The following is an 18,150-nucleotide window of genomic DNA, read 5'->3' on the forward strand; positions in this document are numbered from 1 at the left end:
ATTAGGGTGTCTGGGCAGAGTCCATGCTCTGCTCCCCCTCCCACCCTCCGGCCGCATCGCTGAGACTCGGTGTAAAGCGCTTTCCCTGGGCTGACAGCGGCAGGGTCCTCTGGGTACAACTCTAGCTCCATCCTAGGGACCAGCAAGGGAGGGAGTACATCAGGGCCCCTGGGAAAGACCAGCCATGTCCACATGTCCAGGGTTCATGTCCACAGGTCCCCCTCCGCTTGTCCCCAGCAGCCCCAGGAAGGGGACCCTCCCCCACCAAGCTGTCCTCCCCTTACATGACTGGGAATGAGGCCTGGAAGGTGGATTTTAGGGTCCCTTGTGATTCAGCCCCCTGCTCCCTGTTTTATCAGTGGAAAAAAGGAGTTCGGAGACGGTCTAGTGTGTGGTATTGGAAGTCCTCACTTGCTCTTTAAGAAATTTTCTTTCTTCTGTCAAAGGGGCTAATTCTCCCTCAAAGACGCTGGGCACGTTCAATCCTCCAGTTGTTCAGGCTGCTCGGGAGAACTCCGAAATTCACGAAGCCCATGTTCTGTGTTTCCGTTCTGTGTTTTCTGTCAAACCAGATGAAACCCTCCCGGCTCCCCGCCTCCATGGTGGCTGTGGTGGCTGGCGTGGGCCCCCCTCTGTGTGGGGCTCAGGAGTTTGCTGGGCGGGAAGTGACCCGGGGTCTTTGCTACATGATGAGGCCGGGGAGGTGCCGAGCAGCAGAGCAATTGCCTCACGCGTGTTGGGTCCGGGGTTCCGTCATCGGCACCACGCATAGGCGCTCTGTGCCGTGGACTCGCAGACTCCGGCTTCCAGCTTCCTCTCGCCCTGCCAAGTCTCAGGGTCCTCAGCTTGACAGGGACAGGCCCTGGCTGGAATGCAGCCTTTCCAGCTCCCAGGCCTTTGGTTGAGGACGCGTGCGCACACACACACAACACATACGTGCACACACGCAGACACACACATGCACACACACGCATGCATGAGCACACGCGCACACACGCACACACACACACATGCACGCACGAACGTGTACACGCGCGCGCACCCACACCCACACCCACACACACACACAAAGGGGCAGAGCTCAGAAGCAGGGGCCTGCTCACAGAGGAAGGAGGGGGCTGCCTTTAGACTGGATCGCCTCGACCATGTGATCTGGGGAGGGAGGTGGCGGGTGGGCTGGTGACCTCACCTCTGAGCCTCTCTCCTTATCTGTAGAGTGGGGGGTGGGGGGCATAGAGTGACTCACGGGGCTGTGAGCTTGCCGGAGATAAGGGTGTAGGGGCCTTATCTCAGCACCTGGAGCTGGAGCCCCGAGAGCCTGGCCCTGCTCCCCGTCCGGGGACCATCTCTGGCCAGCGTCTCTGCCCTGGCAGCCCTGCGAGTGTGGGAAGCTGGCAGGCTTCCCGTGTGGCACGGGCTGCGCAGGCATGCCAGGAGAGGCCGCAGCCTCCTCCTTTCCGGCCCGGCGCCCCTCACAGCCTGCCAGGGGATTAAAGGGTTTGTGGCCTTTGTGTCAGGACACTCGCCCCGGGCCGTTTACACAGCAAAGTGCAGCCCTCATAGATCTGCCCACCCGCTGTCACTATGCTATAGGCCATCCGCTGCTCCGGCTCCTGGGCGGGGGAGTGAGGGGGGCAGGACGCCGGGACCTGTGTGCAAAGGGGCAAGGGAGCAGGGTTCAGCAGAGTCCACGCACTCTTGGTATGTGTTAGCTGGCGGCCTGGCTCCCGGCAGGTGTCTGACTTGGGTCCCTGACCTGGCGGTTTGGGGGTGCCGAGGGTCTCGGTGCAATGCATGGGGAGGGGTCACCGAGGCCGAATGCATGGCTGACGTGGCTGGCGCTGGAGCAGGTGGGCAGGCCGGGGCCCAGGGCCGGAGCGCACGTCCCGCCTCCGCCTGGATTTCCATGGGGTGAGCTCACTCGGCCCAGATGCCTGGAGCCTTGCCCTGGGCAGCTGCAGCTACCCTGGGGGACTGTGGGGCTCCGATCTTCCTGCCCAGATGTGGGGGTGGTGGGGTGTTCGGCCCTGGACCTGGGGCCACGGGGAGGGGGTGGTGGGATGGCTGCCCAAGGCATGCGAGGAATGTCTGGAGAAAACCCCGTCAGGGCCCCCCAGAGCTGCCCAGAGTCAGTCTCAGAGCAGGCAGAAAAGCGAAGCCTTCGAAACAAGCCCGGGGGTCACCCTCAGCCAGGGTCCCACCTGTTCAGCTGAGCCGGACCCCTCCTTCTGTCCTGGACTGGGAGCTGCCCCCTGCCCCACATGAGTCCCCCCTCCCCAGGCATCTCTTCCTCATCCTTTTTTGTGTTGGGGTCACACCCGGTGGTGCTCGAGGCTTACTCCAGGCTCAGTGGGGCTGGGGAGACCGTCCGGGACACCGGGGACAGAATCCGGGTGGGCTATACGGAAGGCTAACCTCCCTGCTGTACTATCTCCCCCCCATTCTTATCCTTCCCCTCCCCTATGCGCGCGTGCTACTGAACCCGAGACTAATTTAAGCACTTGACTAAAGACTGAGCCCCACTCTGAGCACTGTCCTGATGTTCTCTGGCCCAGCCACGCAGACGCCCACTCGATGTCTCAGGTTTTCCACTTGCAAAATGGCAAGAACCTGAGCTCACAACTCCTCCCCTCTCTCTGTGTGGGGGAGTCGTCAGAGCCGAGGACGGTGATAGGAAGCACAGGCCAGCTGCGAGGAGGCTCCCTCAGTAGCGTCTGGAGGAGCACCCCGAAACCAAGCACTGAGACCAAAGGCCGATACCCTGTGGTCGGTGGGGGTGGGGGCGATGGATGGCCACTCTCAGGATGATGATGCTATTCACAGTCTCCTGTGCTCCCGGGACTTGGCGCTGAAGGACCCTGCTATAAAACCAGAGAAACTTCCTTAAAGCTTCCTTAAAAACGTCCTTAAGTTCTCTAAAACCAGAGAAACAACAAGAATGTCCCCTCTTGCATTTCAGAGCTCTTTGGCTCCCTTAGTGTTCATGAGAGGCTGTGAGTCCATCCCCTTGGAGATGCTGGACTAAGGGCAGCTGCCCACCAGACTTTAGACCGGGTCTGGCCGGGAGAGGACCTCAGTGGTGTTTGATTGTTAGTGTCCCCTCTGGCTGTTGCTGTCTTTGTCTGTTTGGCTTTGGGGCCACACCCGCTGTGCTGAGGGGTCACAGAGTCCTGGCTCTGTGCTCATGGATGTGTCAGGTTCCAACTTGGAGCCCAACTCCACCAGCGTCTGTAGGGTGGCCCTGTGGACCGGGCACCACTGCAAGTTCTGCGCCATAGCACTGAACCATCTGACTGGGGGTCGGTGGAACTGCACCCCCTGGCTCCCTGAGAATTGCTTGGGGGCAGGGTAGGCGGGCCACAAACCCCCACCAACCTCCTTTAAAACATTATTTATTTATTACTTTTTGGGTCATACCCAGCGATGCTCAGGGGTTACTCCTGGCTCTGCACTCAGGAATCACTCCTGGGGAACCATATGAGATGCCAGGGATCGAACCCAGGTCAGCTGCGTGCAAGGCAAATGCCCTAACTGCTATACTATCGCTGTCCCCCCAACTTCTTTATTTTTTTCATTAGTTTGAAATGTTATTACTTTTTTTTTCTTTTTGGTAATTGGAGCATCTCTTGTCTTTATTTCCCACATCTTTACTGAGGTACTATGATTTCCAGCGCTGTTACTAGTGTTTTATCAATCCAACTCCTCGTATCGGCCGTCATTGTGCTGGGCACCCCAACATAAAGTCAGTTAAAGTTACACCATAAGGGAGCAACAAATTGTTAGAGGCAGCAGAATTGGAGTGTCAGTCCACTCACCTCATTTTAAAATCTTTTTTTTTGGGGGGGGGGGTTTGGTTTGAGGGCCACACCCAGCAGTGCTCAGGGATATCCTGACTCTGCACTCAGGAAATCACTCCTGGGATGCCGGGGATTGAACTGGGGGCAGCAGTGTGCAAGGCAAACATCCTACTTCTTGGATGATTGCTCCAGCCCCCCTTTTAAAATCTTTAACCTGGTTCCTTTATCTGTCGCTGTGTTCCCAGTCCTTCTCCAATTCCTGGACCCCTTTCTTTCTTTTTTTTAAATTTCTATTTTTTATTTATTTTTTGCTCTTTGGGTCACACCTGGCGATATTCAGGGGTTACTCCTGGCTTTGCACTCAGGTATTATTACTCCTGGCAATGCTCAGGGGACCATGTGGGATGCTGGGAATCGAACCCAGGTCGGCCGCGTGCAAGGCAGATGCCCTACCCGAGATGCTATCGCTCCAGCCCCCTGGACCCCTTTCTGACGCTCCCACCTCCGGGCTGAGTTCCTCCCAGCCCCGCTTGGCTTCCTCTGCCCCCAGCCCAGCGAGGCGAGAAGGAGGGTCCAGCCTCTGTCCCTAGTCCTCCAGGGCCCTGGGATTTGGACCTGGGCCTGAAGCCCAGCCTCGGGGAGTGGTTGCCTCCCAGAAACCCCTCGCTGACCTCATCCCTCACCTCTCTGCCCTGCCCACCCCTCACCCCCCTTCCTCGTTGTTCGCAGCATGGGAGCAGGGTCAGTCTTAATGTGAGACTCTGTCCACTGCTCTGCCTTTCAACTCTGCCTGGCCCCCAAGGATCCTGCAGGGGCGGGAAAGCACCGTCTGCTGGGAAACTTCCTCTCTAGCAGATCTGTCCGCCAGACCATCCGAGTCCTGGGTTCCTCTGGGAGGAAGCCGCGGTCCCTCACTGCCGGAGAGCGCCGAGAGCAGGGACCTGGGCTGTATTTCTGCCTTTGGCCTTGGAGACCCAGGGGCTGTGCGTGGGCTGTGGCTGTCTTCTTCTTCTTCTTTTTTTTTTTTCATTTTATAAGGTGGTTCACAGTATTTGATTACAGTTAAGATTCAAACACCAGTCCCACCACCATGACACCTTCCCACCACCAAATTTGGTATGTTTCCATCTCAAGCCCCAATCTCTGTCCCAAAACACAAGCAAAATAATATATTTTTGTATTGTCTGTTATGGAAAACCGCTGAAAATGCTACAAAAAAAGTATCCATAGAGGAGACAGTGTGAAGATTGTTCTATTTTGGCAGGGGCCGTTAAGACATTCTTTAGAATATTACTAACGTGTTGTTAAAGGTTGAGTGATGTGAGCTTTCTATGTATATATGCATACACACACACACACACACACACATATAGTAGCACTGTCATCCCCTTACTCATCAATTTGCTCGAGCAAGGCACCAGTAACGTCTCCATCGTGAGACTTGTTGTTACTGTTTTTGGCATATCAAATACGCCACGGGCAGCTTGCCAGGCTCTGCTGTACAGGCGGGACACCCTCAGTAGCTTGCCGGGCTCTCCAAGAGGGACGGAGGAATCGAACCCAGGTCAGCTGCGTGCAAGGCAAACGCCCTACCCGCTGTGCTATCACTATCGCTTCAGTCCTATATATGTGTGTGTATGTGTGTATATGCTTATATATATATTTCCCTCTATGATTTGTTGCCTACTATTCGAATCCCATCAAATGTGGTGCGGTACTTCTGGAGAATGGGTAGGGAGTGCCTTCACTCGTACTTGAGACTTGGCTCGAGCGTGTGGGGAATGGCCTTGAGCGTGGCGACAGTTGGGTTCTTGAGGTTTTCAGCTGCCGGTCCTGGGTCCCTTGGGGCGGGGAGGGATCTCACCCGCCTCCCTCTGGGACGCCTCGAGCTTCCAAGACGAGTCTCGCTTGGTTACTCCTGCCCACCCCAGCCCCTCCTCGCATCCCTTTCCCCGTCGCTGCTCTGGACCTTGCTCTCGGCCAGGCTCCTCCCTTCCCCCCTCTGGAAGCAGTCAGGGGTGCTAAGAGCCTCTGGGCCCCACACATATCTTCCAGCCTGCCCTGTACCAAAGCCAGCCTCTTTCCTGTCTGGCCCTGTGCTTTGGCCTCTCGGCCATCCCAGAGCCTCAGCCCAGGCCCACCTGGTTTTGTTGGGGAGCCCAGAGGTCCCGGGTCCCGGATCTTGGACCAGTGACTTCCTGGGAGTGGCGTGTTCACTCCTGCTCAGCCACTCCCCAGCAGGGCTGGTGAGAACGGACGCAGAGCAAGTGCTGGGAGCAGTGGGGTTCTCAGCACGGTCCCCACCAGCAGCCGCTGTCCTAGCCCGTCCCAGCCCTCGTGACAGAGGCTCGCTCGGCGGCGGCGGTGAGAGCTTGGCCCTGGAGGATCCGGGTTCCCATCCCAGCTCTACCAACCCACTCGGCCCGACTGCCCGATCCCCGTGGTCCTGGCGGGGCTCTCTGCCGCCAGGGCCTCTGACAGCGCCCGCTCAAGGCTGTCTTCCTGCCCATGCCGACGCTGGGCTTCCCAGGTCTGAGTCCAAGTTTCCTTCTGGGGTCACAGGCTCGCAGGCCCCTCGGGGGCCTTCCTGGGAGCCTCTTTCCGGTCTGGCCCGCCTCCCCTCTGATGGGAAATGCAGCTGGTGGACAGCTTCGATCAGCTGCTTCTCAAAACCGGGGCCTCTGCTGTGGCAGCTCTGTCCCTGGCGCGGGCCCAGTGTGACTCCAGAGACCCAGGACCTGGGAAGGGGGCAGCAGCAGGAGGGTCGGGGAGGGCGGGGACGGGAGGGCTTCTGTGCAGGCGACACTCTGCGGGCCCACACCTCCCTCTCCCTCTCCCTCGCCGATGCGCGCTCCTGGCATTTGCTTCCAAGAGGAGTCTCGCTTGGTTACTCCTGCCCACCCCAGCCCCTCCTCGCACCCCTTTCCCTGTCGCTGCTCTGGACCTTGCTCGAGGCCAGCTGCTCCCTTCCCCCCTCTGGAAGCAGTCAGGGGGTGCTAAGAGCCTCTGGGCCCCACACATATCTTCCAGCCTGCCCTGTACCAAAGGCGTCTCCCTCTCTATGGCCGGCATCCCTGCCCTGGCCTAACCTCATGCTCCCCTTAGGGACTGTCAGGGTCCACCCCCACCCAGGGGCCCCTTGCCCTGGACCCATGATGGAAACAGGCCTCGAGTCCCCTGGGCATGGGGAGCGGAGTTTGTGACTCGGTAGCTCCGAGGAGCGGCTCAGGAATCTAATCTCTCCCCAGTGCCCCGCGGTTCCCTCCTGGATCCAGGCTCTCATTGGGTCATGACCCAGGCACTCCTTGGGAGCCCAGGACTGGGCTGGGCACTCTGGGGCTCGCTCGGAGAGAAGGAATCGGAGGCGGGCTTGGCCTGAGTTCTAGCCCATGACAGAGGCTTGAGGGGAGGAGAAGGGGCCCTGGGTCTATCTAGCCAGCAGGGAAGGAGAGACGGGTTTGGTAGTAGAGATCGCAGAGGGTGTCCGGCCGCCCCGCAGGGAGCCTGGAGCTTAGGGAGGGAGACTGCACGTCAGCTTCCTGGGCTGGGGGCACCTCCAAAACCAGCTATCATCAGGAAGCAGCAGGATTAAGAGGGATGACGTTTTCGTCCATTCCTTCCTTCAGTCACTTCCTAGAACTTGAGGTGCTGGGAGGGAGAACTAAGAATTAAGCGCGCGCACACACACACACACACACACACACACACACACACACACACACACACACACCCTGAGTGCAAAGCCAGGAGAAACCCCTGAGCATTGCCGGATGTGACCCAGAAGGAAAAAAAAACAAAAACAAAAACAAGAATTAAGCACAGACTCTGCCTTCAAAGGGTTCCCGTGCCAGGGGAGGTCCGGTCCCAGCCCAGAAGCAGGCAGAGGACAGAGGGGATGTGAAAGCCAAGAATTAGGGCACGGTCTCCAGGGGGCGCTGAGGGCTCACTCACATACGACAAGGCATGTGTGCTGTAAGTGCCCAGCTGGGTACCAAGGGTGAGATGTATACCCTGGGAATCTTCACTTCTTGGGAGATGCACCGGCCGGGGGTCTCGTGTAAATAGGGGTCCTATAGGATGTTGTCTTTTGTCTGGCGCTTTTCGAGCAGGGGTCACTTCTGGTCATGTGTGCCTGGCAGTTGGGTGTGTGGGCACCAGGAGGCATCAGAACCACCCGCCTGGTGCTGGGGATGGCACTGGGGCCTCACACATGATAGGCGTGAATGGGCTCTGCCACCTGAGCCGGCTCCCGCCTGGCTCCTCTCACTCAGTGGGACCCGTTTACTGTTTATCGGCTTGCTCTGAGGATCGGCCGGTCATGAGTTCGAGGAGGCGAGGTTGGGAGGGTTTGTGGAGGGTGGCTTCAGCGAGCCTAGTGGACAGAGGGAGGAAGCAGGTTCCAGCAGATGCACAGTGTGAGAAAGGGCCAGAGCCTGCAGGAGTGTGGACAGTGAGACTGGTGGATTGGGGCAAGGGCGTGGCGTGGCGACCGACTGGCTTTTGCTTCGTATTTTTCTCCTTGGGCCGAAGGCTGAGCTGGATTTTCACAAGCCAAGCCATTTCCTGCTGGCCAGACGGGACTCCGGCAGAGGCCAGCCAGGTCCACGGAGCTCGAGTCAGGCCATCTGGGGTGGGATGCACGTGACGGGGACACAGTGAGTCTGTGCTTGTTTGGAGACACTAAAGTTCCCTTGAGCTGAGTTTGTTCGCCTCTAAATTGTGTTTGTTTTCATTTGGGGCCACACCCTGCAGTGCTCAGGGCTTACTCCTGGCTCTGTGCTCAGGGATCACTCCTGGTGGGGCCGAGGGGACCGCTAGACCCAGGTCTGCTGCATGCAAGACAGACCTCCTTAACCCTCTGCACTCTCTCTAGCCCGTTTGCCTCTAACGTATCGACTAGTGGGGAAGGCGCTTGCCTTGCACGTGACTGACCTGGGCTCGATCCCTGGCATCCCATACAGTCCCCAAGCTCACCAAGAGTGATTCCTGAGTGCAGAGCCAGGAGTAATCCCTGAGCACTGCTGAGTGTGCTCCTATATCTATCTATCTATCTATCTATCTATCTATCTATCTATCTATCTATCTATCTATCTATCTATCTATCTCTGTCATCCCATTGCTCATCGATTTGTTCGAGTGGGCACCTAGTAACATCTCTCATTGTGAGACTTATTGTTACTGTTTTTCGCATACCGAATACGCCACAGGTAGCTTGCCAGGCTTTGCCGTGCGGGCACTATACTCTCGGTAGCTTGCCGGGCTCTCTGAGAAGGGCGAAGGAATCAAACATGGGTCGGCCATGTGAAAGGCAAACACCCTATCCGCTGTGCTATTGCTCTAGCCCATATATATATACATATATATATACATATATATATATACACATATATATATGAACTAAAACTTCTTGAAAAACTTTTTTGTGCTTTTTGGGTCACACCCGGTGATGCACAGGGGTCACTCCTGGCTCTGCACTCAGGAATTAACTCCTGGCAGTGCTCAGGAGATCATACGGGATGCTAGGAATCAAACCCAGGTTGGCCGCGTGCAAGGCAAACACCCTACCCGTTGTGTTATCGCTCCAGTGCTTTGGAAAACTTTTTGTTCTTGTCTGCGGGGGTAGAAACATTCATTGCCCGCGCCCACACTCCAGAAAGGCAGGTGTTGGGCTGGGACCATGGCTCGGTGGGAGGCCACTTGCCTTGCGCATGCGAGGTCCTGGGTGGGGTTCCCAGCCCCAGCAGAAACAGCAGCAGAGGCAGATGATTTGGTTGCTGGGACCCTTTCGCTCTGGCTGGTGGGTTGTTGGGCCCCAGGCAACCCTTTTCCAGCTTCAGTATCCGCCTGAGTCCCCTGCTTGGCCCCGTGACACAGCTGCCCCGCGCTGGCTGGGGGTGCACAGATGAGCCGGTCAGGGTGCCCAGCATATCAGAGCTGGTTCTCCAGTGAGGCCAGGGTGTGTTTCCGTGTCCTGGAGATGGGGCGGCCGGGCCAAGGAGGCCAGGGCAGCGTGGGCTGGGAGTTGCTGTTGGGTGACGCTCTCCCCTTCATTTCTGCCTCTGCTGGCCTGGTCACTCCCCCATCTCCTGCCCAGGTCTCCCTCTTAGCTGGCTTCGTCACCCTGTTCCAGTTGCATTTTCTTTTTTCTTTTTTGGGGGGAGGGTGAGAGCCGGTACTCAGGGGCTGCTCCCAGTTCAGTGCTTGGGCGCCAGTCTCACTGGTGTTGGGGGGACCATGTGGTGCTGGGGGCCAAACCCGGGGCTCCCACATGCCGAAAATGAGCTCAACCCTTTAAGATATGTCCATGGCATATGTCTCAGGTCACCCTTTATCTCCCTGTGTCCCCCCTGTCTACTAGCCCATGTCCTGAGTGTTCTCCAAAGAATGAAGCGTCCCCTTTATTGAAATCACCTTTATTGATTCACCCGACTGTTTATTTCAAAAGTATTTCAGACTTGGTGGGTGGGCGGGGTTGGGCTGTGAGGTCTCGGGGATCCTGGGATTTGGGGAGCAGCCATCCAGGCCCAGCCTGGCTCTTAACCAGCCAAATCACTTCTGACTTCACGGGCTTGGGGTTGGGACTCTGGGTCCCGGCTGGAGGACAGAGGTCTGGGGGGAGAAGTGGAGTGTGACACCTGTCTGTGTGGTCTCTCGCAGGGAACCCACGGGCTGAGGGCATATGACGGCTTGTCTCTGCCTGAAGATGCAGAGACGGTCTCAGCAGGCCGGGCCGGCTGGAGCTATGCGGACCCTTCGGACGATGAGGACTTGCTTGCTGATGAGGCGGAAGCCTCCGGAGGTGACCGCTGCACTGTGGAGGGCTCTGGGGTGGGGAGTGGGGGGGCCAGGAGAGGATCAGGGCCCAGGGAGTAGCCGCTGGGCCCAGCACATGCTTGCAGGCAGAGGCCCCTGGTTCACTCCCCAGCAACACCTGGTCCCCTCAGTGCTGCGGGATACAACTCTGGTGGCCCCCGAGCACTGCTTGGGAGACCCCCATCCCCCCAGCAAGAATGCAGTATGAGCCGCATGTGTCCTGATCCCTGACACCCTCCCTTCCCTGCCTGTCGGACCCGGCTGTTCCCGTCCACGCCCCTGGGGCGGAGGCACTGAGTGTGCACGCAGCAGGTCTCAGCAAACGTTTGTTGCTGTCTTCTGTTGCAGATGAACTGGGCAGCGGGGACGTGGGCAGCGGGGACCTGCAGCTGGGTAAGTAACTAAAGCGTCCCCGAGGCCCCCACTCAGCCCCCAGGGGAAGCCTTGGGGCAGGTCTTCCCAGCCCTGGGCTGAGGTCCCGAGGACGCCTACCTTGGGGCATTCTCGTATCTGCCGGGCAATTGGGCACACACGGCAAGTTCCTTCAGATCTGGGACTGGCCGGAGCGGATGGTTCTCTGTGACTGAAAACAGTTCTGCGGGAACCTCACGGGCAGCCAGGGTCTTAAAACTCAAGGGGATGGAGGGATAGCACAGCGGGGAGGGCACTTGCCTTGCATGCAGCTGACCCAGGTCCGACCCCTGGCACCACGGATGGTCCCTTAAGCCCTGCCAGGAGTGATCCCCAAGTCTAGAGACAGGAGTTTCCCCTGAGCACAGCCAGGTGTGGCCCCCCCAAAACCAAAACTCTTCATGGTGGCGTGCGCTGTGTGCCGCGGAGCCAGGGCCAAGGGCGGGCAGAGAGAGTTCTAGTCTTTGGGCCAGCCAGCGGGCGTCAGCCTCACCCTGGACCCGGGGCCCAGCTCGGGTTGGTCCTGGGTGGGTGAAAATAGGACGAGTGTGGTGGGCGGCGAGGAATCAGGCCTGGGCCAGCCGCTCACTTTGCCAGCAGTGCGCAGGTGGCCCGATGCCGGATTGGGAGCCCCTGCTTCCTCCCACGCCAGGATTCCGGGTAGCGAGGAGCCGGCCGGCCACGAGGCCCTCCGGCAGCCCATGGCTCCCGCTGCCTCTCCCCTGGGGAGCTGCACTTGGCGCTGCGCCATCAGGGCCGGGCATGGGGCTGGGGCTCGGCTCGGGCTGAGGCCGGGGCCACCGAAGGTGTCCGTCCATGCTACTCACTTGGCAGGCCTGGTCCTTTCCAGGGCATGCGGTGTCCTGCCTGGCCGTGACCCCAGCCCCCGGGACTCAGACTCTGCCCCTCGCCTTTCCACACAAAGGTCTCTGCAGGGCCCAGGATGCCCGCAAGTGGGTGTCCGGCCGACCCCAGGCGCGCCCCCCACCCCCCAAGAACAGTCTGTGCTGGAAGCTGCCTTTGGCGAGCTCTGCCTGCCTGCGGTGGGGCCCTGGCCTGGTCCCCAGGGTGCTTGTGTCCCCGCCCACTGCACCGCAGGGCCGCTCTACTCCAGGGCTGCTGGCCAGCGCTCCCTCCCGCCTTCCCCACCCCCATGAGAAACAGCTGCGAGGGCAGAAGAGGTCAGAGGCGGGGGGAGCACAGCAGTTGGGGGATCGGTCCGTGAGCAGGGCAGGGCCCTTTCCTTGTGAGGGGGGCTGCTTGTGGGAAGACTCAGCCCCCTCCACGCCCCCTGCCTGGGGGCACTCCCTGATGGGTCCAGGGTGTCTGTGTGCCCGAGATGCCTTGCCCAGGGCAGTGCCCGGCACCGTGGTATCACCTCTGACCCAGCCCCAGTTCCCCCAAGGGGCTGTCTCCTCAGCTCTGATCTCGGGTGGACCCCCCACCCCCGCCCCGCCCCAAGCTCTGCCTCCTCCGCCCTGGAACCCCTGACCTCCCCCCACCCCACCACTGCCACCCGAGTTTTTTTGTTTATTTGTATTTGGGCCACACCCAGCAGTGCTCAGGGCTCACTCCTGGCTCTGTGCTCAGGGATCACCCCTGGCAGAATTCAGGGTGGGGTGAGGGGGACCATAGGTGGTACCTGGGATCGAACCCAGGTCAGCTGTGTGCAAGACAGTCCTGCTGGGCTGTCTCCTGACCCCTCTCTCCACCTTCTGACCATCGTCTCTGCATCCCCACGCTCGTCCGCCTGGTTCCCTCTGTCGCGCCTCTCCCGCCCCCTCCTTTCCGGCCCGAGACGGTCTCTCCTGCCCTGTCTCTGTCTCTGTCCTTCTGTCTGTCTGTCTCGGTCCCTGGCTCCCCAACACGTCTGCCTCTCCCGGTCTCCCTCTCGTTCTCCCCGCACTGCCTCTCCGTTCTCCCACCACCCTCTCCCGCTGCCTCTGCTGCTCCGCTCTGCAGGCCGCCCTGCCGTGGCCGGCATGATGGTCTCGGAGCCCGAGGACTCTGCTCTCAGTAAGTGCCCTGCCAGGCGGGGCCGTCCCTCTCCCTGCCTGTCTCCTCCTGCTCTCCCCACCCTGTACCTGGTGCCTGTACCAGGGGCCCCGCAGCACCTTTCTGCAGGGGGGTGGTGGGGGGAGTCCCAAGTCTGCTGCTCTGCCCCGGCAGGGCCTCCTCCTCTGTACCACCCGGGTGCAGCCAGGCCCCTCCGCGCCCTTGGATAGGGGCAGTGGATGGGGCCCTGGGGTCTTCCCTGCGGGGTGCTGGGGTGCAGTGGGAGGGGGGCTTCTCTGGGCACCCTGGCGCCCTGGGAGTGCGCTGCAGAGTGTGCTCTGGGACGGGGCATGGCTCCTGCCCCGGGGTGGAAGGTTCTGGGTCTGCCCTCTACAGGCGTCTCCACCAGGGTGGGAAAGAGGGACAGAGGGGAGAGGGCTGGCAGGGCACCCCAGCACTCCCACCCTAGGCAGCCCCTCTCCCAGCGCCCCAGGGTGGGGGGCTGCTTCCTGAGGGGCCCAGAGCAGGCGCGGCTCAGGGAGGCAGGGAGCTGCCCCACCCCGCCCCACCCTGCCCTGCCCTTGGGTGGGTCGGGCTGCAGGGTCCGTGCCCTTCCCAGGCCCTGGTGAAAGGGGCTTTGTGGAGGCTTGTCCCCCTCCCTGGAGCGGGCACATTCCTGGGCAGAGGTCCGGCCTCCTCGCCTGCGCGGGGCCCCAGGGCTGAGGCCAGAGGCCGGGTTTGGGGGACTCTCAATGGGCCTCTGTGCCCGCTCACAAGGGGCCTCTGTGGCCGAGCTCATGGCCCCCACACTGAGGCACGGAGCCCCACCCGGCCCCCGCGGCAGGCAGGCAGGCAGCTCCCCTCACAGGCCCCTTGCCTGGGGCCCCAGCCTAACAGCCCCCAGCACAGAGTTGGGGAAGGTCTCGGCCGGGGTGTGGGCACTGTGACTGGCCTTGGCGGGGGCCGCCCTGCAATGCCCCTCCTGGCCTGTCGCCTGGGAGCCGCTCGTCTCTGAGCTGGCGGCAGCCTCGGGGACTTTGCAGCTGCCGTTCCCTCGTCTTTTCTCACTAGCTGCTCCTGGAAGCAGAGGGCCTTCCCGGCCCAGCTCCCCACCCGAGTCCCTCTCCCCACACCAGGAAGCCCTCCCTGCAGGCACAGGGAGTGGGCTAACCCCAGCCCTCGAGCAACAGCTGCCCTATAGACGCCCAAGAGCAGCAAATGCCCCTCACAGACGGGAAGAGATAAATACGACCACATCCACTTCTCGGGGGGTGCTCGTCCAGACCTGAGAGAATCATTACAGCTGTCTTGTGCTTATTTATGTCGTGAGGTCAGGAATAGAACCCATACCTCGTTGTATGCAAGGCATGCGCTTTACCACCACGCCACACCCCAGCCCTGTGCCTGAGACTATTTTAGGCACTTTCTATCTCTTTTTATTTTTCATCCTCACAACTCTCTGGTATCCCATGACTGTTATCCCTATTTTACAGATGAGGAGAGTGAGGCTTGGGCAGGCTAACTTGCTCAGGGTCATTGTGCTGTTGTTAAGTAGCGGTCCCACGCTATAGGCTGAGCTTTGTACCCACAAGCTACGCTGCTGCGAAGGAAAAAAAAAAGTCTACATTGTATGGCAGACTCGTGATAGCACAGCCGGTAGAGCATTTGCCTTGCACACGGCCAACCCGGGTTTGATTCCTCTGTCCCTCTCAGAGAGCCCGGCAAGCTACTAGAGTATCCCGCCCACACAGCAGAGCCTGGCAAGCTACCCGTGACGTATTTGATATGCCAAAAGCAGTAACAATAAGTCTTACAATGGAGACGTTACTGGTGCCTGCTTGAGCAAATGGATGAACAACGGGACGATAGTGCTACCGATATTATAAGAATTAAGTTTTATGGGTCAAAGTCCTGTTCATAAAAGATAATCAAGGAATAATTAGGGTGCACGTATATGGATGTAAACACAGAGATATGACTCATTTGCAGCTCATGAATTCACATGAATAATTTCTAAATCAACTCATAATTGACGTTGGTATTTAAGGCCACACCAGATGGTGCTCAAGGAGGCCCTCAGGTGTCCAGGATCAAACCTGGGGCTCCCACATGCAAAGCTTGTATGCCAGCCCTGTGAGTCATTTCCCCAGCCTCAAGTTATGAGATTTAATGTGTATAAAATGCCTTGGGGGCAGGAAATGGCTCAGTGCAGAGTACATATATACATGAGACCCAGGATTTGATCCTCAGCACCAAAAAAATCTTCTATTTAGTAGGTGATTTAAAAACAGTGCATGTGTCAACAGATAGGCCACTTGCCTTGTACATGGTTGACCCGGGTTCGATTCTTGGCATCCCATATGGTTTCAGAGCACCACCAGGAGTAATACCTGAGTGCAGAGCCAGGAGTAAACCCCTGAGCCTCGCCAGGTGTGGTCCAAAATAATAATAATAATAATAATAATAATAATAATAATAATAATAATAATAATAATAAACAAAAAGCACATGTGGACTCACAGTGACCTGCCAGGAATGGATCTAGCCATCACTTAGAGGCACCTCGTGTGGCAGCGCAGGGGACACAGGCCAGCATGAAATCCAAGGTTCTTCCCCTCATGCCCAGCAGCAGAGGGGATGGCGGCGACGGGCCCTGGGCTTGCTCCATGTCAGACTCCACTTTGCAGTAAACAGGGAGACGGTGCCTGCAGGCAGCGAGAGATCGCGGGTCCCTGTGCAGCCCTCTCGGGAGGGCAGGTCTGTCGGGGCCCGGCTGGGGGACACCACGTCCGCGTCAGCGAGAGGCCTCCAGGCACCGTCTCCCGGCTCCCACCTGGGCCCCTCCAAGTGACGCGGCTCTTCTTCTGCAGTTTATTTCCGGGCCCTGGTGAACTTCACGCGCTCCATCCCCTACAGCCCTCGGCTGGAAGATGCCGCCTCTCAGGAGTTCCTGGAGGTGTCCGAGGCTGTGGTAACCCAGGTGAGGGGAAGGGGCTTTGGGGGGTGCACGGGGGGTGGGGGGATGGGTGACAGCACGTGGAGGCTGATGCCGCTGCACCCCTCTGCAGCTGGAGTCGGAGTACTTGAAGATTCCCGGAGACCAGGTGGTCAACGTGGTGTTCATCAAGTGAGGAACTGGGGAGGGTCGGGGGGTGGGGGGGGTCTGCGGAGGGGCTGGCAGGGGCAGGCAGAGGCCTGGGGACCCGGAGGAGAGGCGGGAGAGGCCCCTTAGGGGGCTCCGTTGTGGATTCAGCCGTGGGCGAGAGGACCACCTGAACCCTAAGTGCGTCCTGCTCCGGGCGCGGAGTATCCAGAGGACGGGCAGGAAGACCGGCCTCAGGGAGGGGCGGGGCTGCGGGCGTGGCCCTCACCCTTGCCGTCTCCCAGGGAGATGGATGGCTGGATCTTTCTGGAGCTGGACGTGGGCTCCGAAGGGAACGCGGACGGGGCTCAGATTGAGGAGGTGCTGCGGAAGGTTGTCGCCAGCGGCTCCATCGCCTCCTATGCCACCTCTCTCCACGGATTCCAGTTCCGACGCCTGGGCGCAGGTGAGCCCATGCCGGGGCCTAGGGCCACCCCCCGCCCTCCCCCACCGTAGCTTCTCAGACTCGGTGCGACCTCCTCAGTGTCCCCAGCAAGGACCGTCCTGGCTTGAACACGCACACAGCTGCTGACAGGGAGCTCGCTGCCTCCTGCGCCTGCCCCCGGGGTCATTATATGGTGATGGGCGCAGTCTGTCCCCACAGGGCCCCGCTTCTGCTCCCTGAAGGCCTCCATGCATTGGGAAGGGATGATGGTTCCTCCCTATAATTTTTTTTTTCATAGACTACTTTCAGGTCCAAACTTGAATGTTTAAAAATAACCAGCAGTTGGTTATTACTAAGCACCAGCAATGCCGGGCCCTCCGTGAGACGCTGCCTCCTCCCCCTCAGCCTTCACAGCATCCCTCTGAAGTAGATTTTCTCTGGTTTTAGAGATGAGGGAACTGGGCTGGAGCAGTAGTACATCAGGTAGGGGGCAAGGTAGTCAGCCTTGCATATGGCCAACCCGGGTTCGATCCCTGGCACTCTGTATGCGCCCCTCCCCCCCCACACACACACAAGCACTGCCAGGAGTGATTTCTGAGTGCAAAGCCAAAGTAACCCTGAGCATCACCAGGTGGGCCCCCACTGCATCCCCCTAAAGAAAGAAAGAAAAGGGGGGCTGGAGCAATAGCACAGCGGGTAGGGCGTTTGCCTTGCACGCGGCCAACCCGAGTTCGAATCCCAGCATCCCATATGGTCCCCTGAGCACTGCCAAGGGTAATTCCTGAGTGCAGAGCCAGGTGTGACCCAAAAAGCAAAAAAAAAGAAAGAAAGAAAGAAAGAAAGAAAGAAAGAAAGAAAGAAAGAAAGAAAGAAAGAAAGAAAGAAAGAAAGAAAGAAAGAAAAAACTGGGAATGGGAATGAGACCAGGAAGGAAAAAATAAGCTTGCCCAAAGTCGCTGTCAGTAGAAAAAAAGCAGCATTTGTTTTCCGTCTTTATTTTTGTGGCGCCAGGGATGAAATCTGGGTGCTTCCACACATGCTGAGCTACATGTCTGAACCCCTCCCAAACCAGAATTTAAACTAAACCCCGAGCCTGTGCCTGTCCTGCCAGGCCTTACCAGTGGCAGGACGAGATGAGACGCCGGCTTGCAGAGACTGAAGCCGTGCGCTTGGCACAGCGTCTCAGCCAGGCCAGTGCTTTTCACGCGACCCGCTTCCTCTTTGGCTGCCCGAGTCCTGTCTTCTCGGGGCCAAAGGGCCCAGCCCTTTCCTGCCGGCTCTGCCTCTCAGCACCGTCTCCACCTCGCTGAGAAGGTGCCGCTGTCTCTGCAGAGCCCAGCCCGGTGCCCAGGTGCCTGGTCACAGGTGGCGAAGCCGTCTCCCCTCTCGTCCCACACGGAACATCTCAGTTAGTTCTGCCCAGCCATGCTTGGCTCTCGAGCTCAGGGGTGCTGGGGGTGCAGCCTTCTTCCCCCCACTCTTTCCCGTGAGTTTTCCTGGCTAGGGCGGGTGGCAGGGGCCCAGCTGAGTCCTGCAGCTCCCAGCTCTCAGCTCCTGGCTGCGGGCATGCCCTCCTTTCCGGCAGACACCCCCCCCCATGCACCCTG

At 59.2% G+C, this 18,150-nt stretch overlaps 1 protein-coding gene across 1 annotated transcript in view; it reads left to right on the forward strand.

Annotated features, from left to right (window-relative positions):
- The window catches only part of HSPG2 (heparan sulfate proteoglycan 2), a 97,313-nt gene that overhangs the window by 18,884 nt on the left and 60,279 nt on the right, over positions 1-18,150 (forward strand). Inside the window, exons 2-6 of the mRNA XM_055139807.1 lie at positions 10,455-10,596; positions 10,959-11,003; positions 15,887-15,996; positions 16,085-16,143; positions 16,404-16,564. Coding sequence (XP_054995782.1) covers positions 10,455-10,596; positions 10,959-11,003; positions 15,887-15,996; positions 16,085-16,143; positions 16,404-16,564 — 517 coding nt within the window. The remainder of the gene's footprint in view (positions 1-10,454; positions 10,597-10,958; positions 11,004-15,886; positions 15,997-16,084; positions 16,144-16,403; positions 16,565-18,150) is intronic.

This window comes from Sorex araneus, chromosome 5, assembly GCF_027595985.1.
Source record: "Sorex araneus isolate mSorAra2 chromosome 5, mSorAra2.pri, whole genome shotgun sequence".
NCBI lineage: Eukaryota > Metazoa > Chordata > Mammalia > Eulipotyphla > Soricidae > Sorex > Sorex araneus.